The sequence below is a fragment of the Micropterus salmoides genome, unplaced genomic scaffold (assembly GCF_014851395.1).
Source record: "Micropterus salmoides isolate LMB-PRFRI ecotype aquatic unplaced genomic scaffold, ASM1485139v1 Ms_hic_scaffold_2, whole genome shotgun sequence".
In the NCBI taxonomy this organism is placed as follows: domain Eukaryota; kingdom Metazoa; phylum Chordata; class Actinopteri; order Centrarchiformes; family Centrarchidae; genus Micropterus; species Micropterus salmoides.
Window position 1 is genome coordinate 35,563,953 of NW_024041150.1, and position 13,265 is coordinate 35,577,217.

General features: G+C 43.7%; 1 protein-coding gene across 1 annotated transcript; it reads right to left on the reverse strand.

Moving 5' to 3' along the window:
* Positions 1–182: 182 nt before the first annotated feature.
* On the reverse strand, positions 183–7,050 carry gpr185b (G protein-coupled receptor 185 b). The gene has a single exon (XM_038730426.1). The coding sequence runs from the start codon at positions 7,023–7,025 to the stop codon at positions 5,985–5,987; it is 1,041 nt and encodes a 346-aa protein (XP_038586354.1). The 5' UTR covers positions 7,026–7,050; the 3' UTR covers positions 183–5,984.
* Positions 7,051–13,265: the final 6,215 nt, after the last annotated feature.

Sequence of the window (13,265 nt, forward strand, 5' to 3'; positions counted from 1 at the left end):
AGAAACTTTCGACATTTGTTTATAGGAAGAACACAGAAGAAGAGGAAGAAAACAAACACACGCACGCACACAACAAACTCATGCTCACAGCAGCGGCCATGTCTTGTAACTCATGCCCTGATGAACATTACAAAAATATACATTTCTGTACAGCATTGCATAATAAAAAATAACACACACACTCACTTGTACAGTATTTCTTTTCTTTTTTTAAACTGAATTATAGTCGCAGCAGACAAAACCACTCTGCGTGTGTTTGTGTTTACAGTGAGAGTTGGTTGAGTTATGGTTCATTACAATTGGCTATGATCCCAGGGGAGAGAACACAAACACACACACACACACACACACACACACACAGTGAGTGGTCACTCCACTCCTGCCCCAGGAACGGTTGACTGAGTAGTGGCATATTCACAGATGAGCATTATTAATTGTTCACTAGATGGACATGCCAGATGGGACCGTCAGAGGTAATGTTTAAAATACAGCTGTGTGACGCTGCTAGAGTTAATGCTGTCTTCATATCAGCTGTTCAGTCACTGTGGTTCCAGCTGAGCTATGCTGGATTTAACATCGCGCACTCATGAAACGGCTGATTTGTACTTTGGGGTTAATGATTCCCTCCAGACTTGGATCAAACAGAGTGTATTTTACCCTGGAAAATACCGTGTAGTTGACATTTTACTGCCAAAGGGCAACAGAAAATGTTAAAGTAGCATCCTTTTATTTCCAAAAATGGCTAAAAACTTGACCAACATTTATTCTCAAGTTTATGCACAGCAGGTTTTTAAATGAAGATCATGACATTGTCTCAACCCACCGAGGAACATTATCCACTGATCACAAAAACAAAATCAGAAACTGACTTCACACCAGAAAGTATGTGGTTCTAAAAACTTGGTGACTTAGTGGCTACTTGCAGGGCTAGTTGCAAACTACTGTAAATGGCATGCTAACTGCTAACACGCTAGCCATCCAGGCACATGCCAGCACTAGTCGGTACTTTCCTGACATTTTCTTCTCTGGTGTGTGAATGGATCATTCGATTCAATAAAGAGTTATTGTAGAAGGGAGAAAAATCTTTAGCGAGCTTGCTAATTGTCAGTTTAAAAAAGTCCTCCAACCTAAACGACAACATAGGTCGTTTATTTGTGTCTCTGAAAAAACGACACGTATGAGCATTAACTATGTTGCGCAAGTCCCGTGACATTAAACATGAGGTTAATGTTGTGAAATGGTCGCCGTTTGGTTAGGTTTAGGCAACAAAAACTACTTGGTTAGGTTCAGAAAAATGTTGTGGTGTGGGTTAAAGTGAGTAAATTACTTAAGATACGTAATGGAAGTCAGTAACGCTATTTAACTTAAAACTTAAAATAACTGAACTTTTGCTTGTTTTCACATAGGACTCGAACACCATTCCACTGAGTGAAAGTCTGGAGTTTGACCCATCGGACCACCCCATCCTGCCTCCTAATGCAGACTTTCTGCTTATTTATGTCACCCGACTTATCCTTTGCTACTGTAGTACAGCCACTAGAGGTCACTGCCACAATAAACGTTAATATGGGTCGTAATAACGTGCTCCACAGACAACCTAAATTGTTGTTTATCTGGTGAGGACAGTCTGGTCAGTTTATACTCCAACAGAGGAGGGTTGAATAAAAGTTAATGGTGCAGCACAGCTGATGTAGCACTTGCTCCATTTGAGACTCTGGCTTTGCATCAGAACTGTTAAACAGCTTGCTATTGGTCAGCGGCACATATTCACATGCCAATTATCACTAACATTGAGCTTGAAGCCAAAAAAAAAAAAAGTGATGATTTAATTACTTCTATTTAACCAAGTCTGAGTCTTGATCTTAATCTCGAGTTTGATACATCTGTAAAACAGAGTGACAGCTTCAAAGCTGCATCCGGTATGTCAGCATTAGTGTTTGTACCAAATTCAAATTATGTAGGCTGTTGGCAGCTATGGTCGGCTATGAACAGATTTGACAGTAACCTCACTAAATGTAATTGTTCTATGTCCCATCTAGCATCTCCAAACACAAGCGACAAAGCGAGTCTCACACATTATTGTGCATACAGGAGAACTGTGTGCCAACAGGATCTGCATCAGATGTGAAACTGATCTAATTAACTCTCTGGGATTGATTGGTTTTGAGTCACCCCCCACAGTGCTGCAGTTCACCAAACTTGCCAAAAGTACCAAACTCCTTCCATTCTCATGCTTCCAGCTTCAGAGTAATTGAAAGTATTTCACTTAATAATTGATGCAAGTCTTTTACCATCAGTCGGTTCCATTAATGCAGTGACTGAGCAAAAAGAGAAAGAAAGTGAGGGAAGCGGTCGAGTTGTTGTGACCCCTTAACCTTCACGTAAACATTGTTTATTCACTTTCAGATTATAAAACGAGCCATCTAACACTCATGAAATGGCTCCCAACATGAAAATAAAGCTAATTTTAGAGAGGTAAAAACTGTTAATAATATTGCAAGATCTCGGTCTGCAAAACAGCATCTATAAATGGAATTAGAGCATTTGCTTCATATTTAGGTTTGTCCTACTTCCATAATTCACGACTGCTGAAATGTGTTTTGGAAAACCCATGCCAGCCAGGCCATATTTCCTTCACATACACTACAATGTGCTATTTGTTGCTTTGAAATATTTAGTTTAAGTTTCTGCAAATCATTCAGAGTCCACCACCTCTGTCTATCTTTCTCTCTTTTTCTCCATTGTGGCTTTTTGTACACAGCAAAATACAGTTAGACATTATTGCAAAGGAGTTTTTGTTCCAATAAGGCCAAAAAAACAACAACAAAAAAAACCAACAGAAGACACGAGAGATTCTGCCTTTTCAAACAAAATCATTGACAGAGTAGTGCAGCTGTTCTGCTAACAACTGCTGCAAAAACAACTGATTGTTTGTTGCTGCCAAGAAAAATAGAAAACACTTATATTGTAAGTTTTAAAATAGAAAAAAAAGATGATCATAATACCTGCATCTCCTGAGCGCCATTTTCAAAGTTTCTGTGTGTATGTATTCTATACTGTCATCTATCGTGGTATATTTGGTAGAAAGCGTTGAATTTGGAAGTGGCTCCCTGTCGTTACAGAAACAACCTGTATTTTTCTTTCTAGTATCAAGTTGAGTGTCTTAGTTTCACAGGGTTTTTTTGTGCAGCCCATACAGTTTCCATGAACTATTTTCCCAAAGCCAGTACGCCTCCCACACAAGTATATTAGCAGCATGCCAATATCTTAGTCATGGTAGCCCTCTCTGGGGTTGTGCAGAGGAAAACCAGAGTGAAAGCTATCTCTGTAGATTTATTAAATGCAGATAGAGGTTGGTAATAAATCTCCTCTCCGGCTCGTCCCCACAGTGTTCACTACATCATCTGTACATTAGGTCAATTGCCGACACCATTATTACCAAGGTGTTATTAACATTAGCTGGATTTAACTTGCATGATGCACTTTCAGTGGGAAATAACTTCATCCTGATTGGGTGCGTGGTGGACGTGACCTGAGGTTGCGTTAAAGCGCGTCTCGCCTGCCGTTTCTATTTCACGCCACGTCACCTCGCCTCTCTCGCTTCTCATTAACCCGCTGAGCCTTCAGAGGGGCCCGGGGCAGAGCTGCGCTGCTATATGTATAGGTGTGTGTGTGTGTGTGTGTGTGTGTGTGTGCGTGCGTGCAGCGAATTTCCAGCTACTGCTGACAGGCTGCAAGCAGGGAAGTGAAAATGGAAGGCGAAGAGAACAGGCCAGAGGAGTTTAGACCATATGATGCTCATGATTTATAAGCCTAAAAATGTTTTTTATGCCATAGCAATAAAGCAAAAGCCAGTCTAGTTTTTGTTGTTGTTGTAGTCTTTTGCATAACTATGGCAATTTCCAAGCACACATTGGATGTACTGTAGCCATCTTAATGAACAATTACCCATTCAATATGGATTGTGCTCGGCTCTAGCTAACTGATAATCAATCGGGCAATGGAGTTACAATGCTGTCTCTAAATTTAGATCCTAAACGGCATTATGGGAACGCAGATAAACATTAAGGTCCCCTTTGCCGCTGAAAAAACACCAGCTGCTTTCACCTTGCCTGTGTAAGAAGCCTTGCCTTACATTGCTCTTCTCACGCGTCGTTTCTGCTGCTGAGATACAAGAGAGGCGAGGAAATGACAGAGGATGGAAAGGACAGGATCAAAGTCGCACTATAGGTAGCTCAAGTGGGTATTTCAGGACAATTTGAGCGTCATTGGAGTCCCTTGCTTTTTTACTTCACTGGAGAATGATTTTGCTGTCTATAGTCTATGTCTTTAAACAACGGTGAAAATATGAGTCACTTCGAGAAGAATTCAGCAAATTAAAGTCATGAACGTGTAAAATCAAGCCTTACCATTAACTTTCACATATGATAGCTGGTGAAAGCATTTTATGTTTTGTCTTAAATTTTGTTTGACATTAGCTACATTAGAAACTGGACGTGATTTCAAAATGTGCAGCTTTTACCGCTTTTACCAAATTTGACATATCATTAATGTTGTGTTTGTTTGTCTTTTCAGGACTTAATCAGGCGAATAACCCTGAAAGTTACAGCAAAAAGGATTTTAAAATACATTTAGCCGCCATGTAAGCATGAGGAAACAGTCCCATTCCAAAACACGGAACGGGTTGCAAATGGGCGAAACAAACTCCAATCAAGCTGGAATGGCCCTTTAAAGCTCGTCTCACATTCCCCATCAAGATGGTGTAGAGAACAGCATAGCCTACTTTACAGCGCTCTCCCCCCCGCAGCAGAGAGCATTCCCAGGGTAGCAGCGCTCTGCAGTGGCGCTGTCCTTGGTGCTGAATTCAGCTCTCTCTGCTTCACAGTCACGGCGGAGCAGCTGGCTGAGAAGCCCGTTTTGTTTTTTCTCTGACCAGGAGCAGATTTGATTTCATCACACTAAGGATAACACACACCGGCCTAAATATGGAAATCCTTCTCTAGGTTTTGCAAACTACCAGGGTAATCTATGCAAGAGAAGCCTGGTGGATCAGGTTTCATTTTGGAGTTGAACGTTTGAGGAGGGATGTTTTGTCAGACATTTTTTTTTCGCAAGCTTCATGAGACAATGTGTTTTTGTGTTTGACAAAAAGCAGATTGTGCTGTTGACGTTGCGAAAAGTAAAAAACAGGCTTGGTAGACTAGCAACGTTAATGATCATGGAAGCCAGCTAATTCCAATCTCAGCACATACGAGTTAGTTATTGTTGCACTCTCTGTCTACACACTCATTAATTACTCCATCTACATCAGATCAAGGGAACATCATTGTTAAAATATGCTTCAAGGGAGGAAATATTCTCGTTTTCCCGTCAAGTGAAGACGGCAAAGATAGCTCATTGAGAATACTCAAGGTCATTCATTGTGTATATTTAGCTCATTGTATTTTTATGCACACGCCAACACATCAGTGAAAACACAAACAGTCTTTTAAGACTGTTTCCCTCCTTCTGATTGCATAACCTTGCAGTGCAGCCTAAGCTCAGGTCCTATGGAGACTTAGGACATTTCTTCCTAAATCCCACATACATGCTACTCTTGAGAAGCAGGCCTCACTTTTTACAACCTAAAGAAGGTCATTTGAGTCCTGTGACACATTCCCTGCCACTCCCACAACCACCATAATCAGGTTTTTGCAGTTGGTTTCACGCCACCTTCACCACCCTGTTGGTATTCTCCAAGCCACAGACAAGACATGATCTTTATTAGCTCTATCTTATTTTTTTTTTGGAACCATACACATTCTTCCCTTCTCCCTGTGCCAGTGCCACTTTTACCAGCCCTGACATGAAGAGTTGAGGAAATCTCTTTCCTCAGCCATAACCTTCAACCTTTCTCCTCTCAATCTCTTGTTCCCATTTCCTCTCCTTCCTACAACCCTGACTCGGCGTCAAGCGTCATGCCAGACAGAAACCAACCCTCCCTGCTACACATCACTGGAGGTTCTGGGTCTGAGGGAGAGGTTGGACGGGACGCACCCACAACAGGCCAACCACAGCGACTTCTGGATGTCCGGGTTTCGGAACGCATAGATGATGGGGTTGATCACAGAACAACAGGTGGCTGGGAGGACTGTGGCGTAGGTGTATATTACGGGGTAGCTGGAGTCGGCCACAATGGAGTACATGGCAAACGGCAGCCAGCACGCCCCGAAGGCACACAGGATGGCCGACAGTGTGGAGACACCTTTGGTGGTGGAGATGGCCACAAACTGGTGCTGCACGGCAATCTGCTGCGCGTGGCGGAAGGCGATCTTGCAGATTTGCAGGTAGAGCTGCATCATCAGGGCGAAGACAAGCAGGAAGGTGACAGCGAGCGCCACAGCGTTGTTTTTGGTGACAGGCCGGCAGATGCTGCATGTAGACTCGTCCCTCAGACAGTTCCAGCCAAGCGCCGGGAGCATGCCAAGCGTGAGGCACGACACCCAGATAAAAACCACCATCACGTAGGTGAAGGTGACTGTCCGTTCGGTATGGTAGGTCAGGGCGTTGTACAGGGACAGGTAACGGTCCACTGTGATGGCGAGAATGTTCAGGACAGACGCTGAGAAGGCCGAGATGAGCAGTCCGACTGACAGCAGCGTCACAAACTCCACCGAGCTGTCAACCAAATACGTGAAGACAAAGTTCAAGATGAGGCCCAGGCCGGCCAGAAGATCCGCCACCGCTAGCGATCCAATCAAGATGAACATCGGAGCGCGGAGCGTCGGTGTGTAGAACAGCACGGCGATCACCAGCGCATTCTCGCAGGAGATGAGCGTCCCGGTCACACAAAGCGCGATATCCCAGGGGCTGACTTCCTGGACAGCAACAGCGGTGGTCGCCGGCTGGAGGTCGGGGGTCAGAGTTCGCACAACAGGTTCAGAGGAGGAGTTGGAGGGGTCCTCGCCTAGGCTCCAGGAGGTGGAGGAGTCAAAGGGGTCGAGGGGGGAGGAGGAGTTGAGGCTGCTACCGCTGCCGCTACTCATGGCTGCTACTGCGGCCAAGGAGAGAATCATAGCTGGAGAAAAAAGAGAGAAGGAGGGAGGGAGGGGGGGAGAAAATGATGGAAGAAGATGAAGGTGGACAGGAGAGAAGATAAGCAGACGAGGGGAAAGAGGAGAAGTGGACAATGAAGGGGGAAAAGAGTAATCAAAAGGGAAGAGGAGGAAAAATAAAGGAGGAAGTAGCAGTCGATAATGTGTAAGAGAAGTGGGAAATGTTCCGACAAGGAGAATGATAAAAGATGCACGACAGAAAGCCAGAGGGAGTTGGGAAAGAGGGATGAGCGAAAGGAGAGAACGAAAAAGATGAAGAAATATCAGTGGGTCAGGGGTTGAGTGAAAAGTGAGGAGGGTAAAAAGAGCAACGATAGGTTGAAAAGAAGAGTTGAAACAAGACATAGAGATAATTGAATGAAGAGAGAGGTGGTTGAAGGAGTTGAATGAAAAAAATGTGGTAAAAGAGTAGAAAAGGAGTGAGGATAAAAGGGCGAGAAAATGATGGGAAGAGAATGGGGAGAGTGGAGAGGAGGTTGTTGTAGAAAGAAAGCGATGAAAAAGAAAGTGGTGACAAGAAAGAGGAGAGTGTAAGTAAAGGGGGGAGACAAGTCGAGGACAAAACAATGAAGGAATGCAGGGAAGGGCAAGGAAATGGAGGGTGTTAACATTTATCCCCATTAATAGAGGGGCAAAAGAGAAATTTTTCATCCGTCTGCCGCCCATTCATTCATTCATGAAAACAACCATGCTCTTGACCCCAGAACAGGCACGTCACCAGCAGCTCCCACATATGCACGCTGACAGGTGATTAGCAGCAGCACAATAGCAGGTGTGGACACACACACACAAAAAGGGAAAAGTATAAATGACAACAATATTCTTTCCATTTTGTCTTCCACGCAACGTGACAGACTGAGCAGCCTGCACACAAAAATAAACAACACAAATAAATGGCCAAACAGCCAAAACAGCTGAAATTGGGCGCATTCCTACCTAAAAAATGCCGGATACTGAAGAAGACGTTCAATTTCCTCACAGTCCAAACCATCATCAACAAATTCTATTTTTAGAGCATCTCTAAAAATGGTGCATGACGTCCTGGGGCACGGCGCGGTGGTGGCTGCTGTCCTATTCACCGGTGGCGTATATGAGCGCGTGCCCAGACGTGTGTACGTGTGTGAGTGTGAGTGCGTGTGCGCCCGCGTTTGCGTCCAGAACCGCGGATTCCGGTCCACATATGCTGCCGCCGCCGCTGCCGCGCGGAGGCAGAAAAATCCGGCACGAGGCTAATTTTAGCTCAGCCAGCCAAGCTGCCAGCGCGCGCCACACGCGCCAAAAAAGGATGTGGAGCTCCATTCACAAAAAAATTTCTCCCCTCTCACACCTCCCACCTCAACCTCCCCACACACCCTTCCTTCACCCCCCCGCCCCCTTATTTTTCATCTCTCCCCCCCTGCTCTCTCTCTCTTTCATACACCCGTGCACGCACAAAACACGCACACGCGCACACCCCGTCAATGACTGCAAACGGCCGGGGAAGGTCACCAGCACCAGCATCACCGCCTAAAGCCAGGCAGCGAAGGGGCTCACATCCCTGCGGTAACGGGAGCTCGTGCAGCCCGCATCATCCACTTTACAACCCAGTAGCAGCGCGTTCAGCGACCCTGTGACGAGCTTTTTAAACCACTGCTCAGTCTTAAGTGTGTGTGTGTGTGTGTTTTAGCAATAAGACAAAACAATAAATACCTGGATCAGTTTCATTCAGCTGCAGCAGTGCAGTCCCTGAGCCAGCGCGAGCGAGTGAGAGAGAGTGGGGGGGGGGGGGGGGGGGGGGGGGGGGGGGAGAGAGCGGGATGCAAAGGAGACCACGCACAGAGACAAAAAAGGAAAGATGAAATTACCAGCTCTTTGTCTTCTTCTTCTTCTTCTTCCCCCCTGCAGGAAATTAGGATACCTCTCTCGTCCTTTATCCTCCACTGTGTGAATATTTATTATATATTCTTCTTTTAGGGTTTCCCCCCCTATCGTTCTCCCCGTTTCTCCTCAGTCAGCGGCGCGCGCTATATTCCTCGGTTGGCATGGTTATTAGCCTTCTGTCGGGAGCTCCGTCCTCGCGCTGCACATCCTCGGCCACTGATTGGAGGCGCGTGTCATTCTCCTCGTCTGACGTCAGAAGTCTCCGCTCCTCCAGTCACCGTCATCGAGGTCGGTGTGTGAATCACGGAGAGCGCCAGAATTAATTAATTAATGCAACTTCGGTAAAGAAAATGTATGTTTTGAATGAATTTTAAAACATTTTATTTGCTTGTATTATTATTACTCAGGTAAGTGAATAGGTCTGTATGGTATTTCAGACAGAAGGACAGAGCATCAAACTGAGACTAATAACAGACTGGAAAGCACAGCTCCTGACATAGTTTTTGTTATAATTCCTCTTCCTCCCTCCCCAGATAGCCGAGCATATAGCGTCACAAGGCGTGAAGAAAAAATCAGCTACAAAACATATTTCTTAAAATTTATTTTAGGTTTTCCAGATGCTGCATCTCACACGTGCATGTACGCGCGAGAAAGTGTGTGTGTGTGTGTGTGTGTGTGTTTGCTTGTGGTCCGCAGCGTGCAGCCAGAAAAAAAAAACAGCTATATGGCGGGTGGTTATGCAATGTCGGAGCGCTGCTGGGTATCCCACTGCATCACTCACGCGGGAAACACGTGCACGCGCACACACATATGCACAGGCTGGGCCCGTATGTGTCGCCATGCTTGAAGACAGAGCGGCTTGTGTGAAGCCAACCACCAGCTTTGTTGAGACAGCAGTGTGTTTGCTGCTGGCTGCTTTACATCATATGTGGCCTAGAAATACAAAACTGTACTGGTTGGATGATTTAAATGTTGGATTGACTCTCTAGAGTAAGATGTGTGTGTTAGGTGTTATAAGTTTCTATTAATTTAGTGTTCAGAATAAACCCAAACAGACAATCACATGTAACAGAATTGAAACTTAAAATCCTCAGAGGAAAAATAATATGCCTTTTATAATGCCAGGCTGCAGCTATTCCTAGAAACGTTAATAGTTAGGTTGTGATGCTCATTAGTCTGCAGGCTATTATAATTTATTTGGTTTCAATGTAATATAGTTATAACATCTCAACAGAGAATATGACTAAATTCACCCTTCAGTACCAGATAACATTATCAGTCACTACGGATATGACATTTTACTATAAAAAAGGCCACAACATTTAATTTTAAGGTGCTTTACCGCTCAAACTTATCAATAAATCTAAGCAGTTGTGTAGCCCTAAGTGGTTGGTTATTGCCACTGATTGGTCTAAGAGGGCACTGCAAATTAAAAAACATTATGAAGTCAGTTTATATTAAACTTCAAATCATTTTGAACTGACTTGTAATTGAGAGAAAGAGACGGACAAGAGTAAATATCAGACTGGCTTTCACTCATTGGTGTGAGCTAAAACAGCTAAGAGGATGCAAGGTGGTTGTTGAGCTGGCCTTCTTTCTGTTGGATTAGTAAGTAATATTGCCTGTGTTGTCGCACTTGCTTGAGGTTTGGATGTGTTAACAAAGTAGTCGACTTGCTAGTTTTTGATCATATAATGCAATCATAACAAATACACTTGTACAGTTGTCCTTATTTACTACAGTAGTGAATTACACTATGAAACATTAGGGGCACAAATTGCACAAAAAAACAAATCTTACATAATTTTGCTTTTAAGGTGCAAGTTAACAGCAGGTGAAAATCTTGTTTTTGCTTGTGTGGTTTTACTCCTAACCTTGCTACAGTGATGTAGAAGTGTACTGCAGGGTGTAGCAGGACACTGTGACCTCACAGCTGAGTGTGGTTACAGGTGAAATTGAGCAAATCTCTTCTCTAATGTGTTGTGGCATTTTTTTAATTACACAAACTCACCTGATTAGGGCCATATATTCTAAGGCCATATATTTGCTAATGAGTGCCAGGTGCTATAAATCCCCAAACTAATATTGCAGTACACTAATACGTTTAAACCACTGCATAGTCCAACGTGGCTGGTTAGGGCCCTGTCCTACCAATAAATTGGCTGATATTGGCATATTGCGGATATGTTGTAAAGTGTCCAATTTATAATATTTGATCATATTGTTGCTGCAGTGGCCCAGGTTCGAGTCCGACCTGTGGCTTCTGCTGCATGTCGTCCCCTTACTCTTTCCCAAATAAAGGCAAAAAAAAACCCCACAATATTTTAAAAAAACACATACTTCCTAATTTAGCTACAGCGCACAACAGGGGCCCCAAAGTAGTTTTTAGACTTTCAAATAATTAATACGAAGCAGAAAATCCAGCACCTTTTCAGTCACTTGCACTCACTTCTTATTCGCATTACTATTAGTCTACAAAAGGGGTGATCAAATTAAGTTTAGGTCCCCTAAAAACGGTTGTACCATTGATGCTCCTTTTGGATATGGTAATTATCCTCCTTGAGATTAAATTCTCTGTGTCTTTTTAATAGGTGCATAACTCTCTGGCTGGCTGGCGTGATGCGGACCTCCCTTGTGTAAAAAAAAAAGAAGATACAAGCTCATATTTCTCTTCAGGCTTGGTCTCTCTCTCTCTCTCTCTCTCTCTCTCTCTCTCTCTCTTCAGCTCAGTTACATCATCACACCTTTAGTGCAGGAAACTCCCGAGCCGGCCCACGCGTTCTGCACTCTGCCAACCTTTTTCTTTCTTTTATTATTCTTTCTTTCTGTCTTTCTTTAAGGCAGATCCGCTCTCCAACTCTCATCATGTCTCTTCATCTCTATTTATTCATTGTTAAGCCCACAAGCCAAAGGATAAATGGAAAGGGAAAGAAGCTTTTGGTTTCTTTTGAAGCACAACACACACACACACACACACACACACACACACTACTGCCTTCAGTTAAAGCGTCTTGTCTTCCATTTTATTTGTGGACGGCGTTATGTATGAATCACTCCACATGATTAGAATACAGATGAAATGCGAGTGCGTGCATGAGTGTGTGCGTGCGTGTGTCTTCATTGACGGCCTCTCTGACTTCATTCATCTTTTCAGCAAAGCACCATGGGTAATTGAGAGCTGTTACATCATCTCGTTGTTTTGGTATACTTTGTAGCAGAAAGCTGGCCCATCTCTTCTGCGTCTTCATCTCACTCCATTTCCACTACACACACTCTTTGCTCTCTTTTATACAGTGATGACAAAGCATGCCAAAGTCAAACTCTATTACATCGCTGATGCATTTCCAACACGAGGCTCTGTTCTTTTCCTCCTCCAGCCCTCGTCTCCTCCGGGATGAAAGTCAGAGGAGCACAGACATTTCACACTGAGGAGTTTCATAACTCCTTCATATTTAGGGCAGTGGTGCCTGGCTATGCTTATGTCTTATGAACGCTGTCATGATGTAATGTTATCTGATGTGAATGCTGGCTCTGTCCTCATACAGAAAAGAAATGTGGTAGAAAAAGGAAATGAGAAAATATATGAGGGGTTGATGGGGCTGTAAAAACAGGATAAGGCAGGCTTGTGCTAGGTTAAATCCCTGTACACACATTGGCTGGAGACGTCTCAGCAGTGAAAGTGGATGACTAATACTTCTTCACCCCACTCACACACATACACACCTAAACACTCCTTTAAGAAACAACCACTGGGTTTCCCTTTATACTGTATGATGCTTGAAAGGAAAATCCACCTAACAAGGCCCATATTGATATTTACTGTGGGAGTTAAGCATTTACTAGGTGAGATTTCTCTCACAATGATTCATGAGAGTGGACGCTGAAAATTTGTCTAGTTCTAGTTTGTCAATGTGAATAACGTTATTACTTTCCTATATAATGCAACAATATGTTTTCTGTTTCTGGGGCCATTGTGTTGTTTAGTAGCATGGTTAAAGAGGTGGTATTATGCTCATTTCCAGGTTCAAAAAATTAATTAGGGGTTGTACCAGAACAAGTTTACATGGTTTAATATTCCACAAACACCATATTTTTCTCATACTGCACATTGCTGCAGCTCCTCTTTTCACCCTGTGTGTTGTACGCTCCACTCTTGAGCTACAAGTGATGCATCTTACTTGTACAAAAACTACTAGCCAATAATAAGCAGAGAAGGACGGGTTTTAAGAAACAAGGTAGTGTGATCCAGATCAAAGCCGCTTCAGACTGCGACCGTAACATAGCAGATGATATAAGTTACTGACAAGTCCA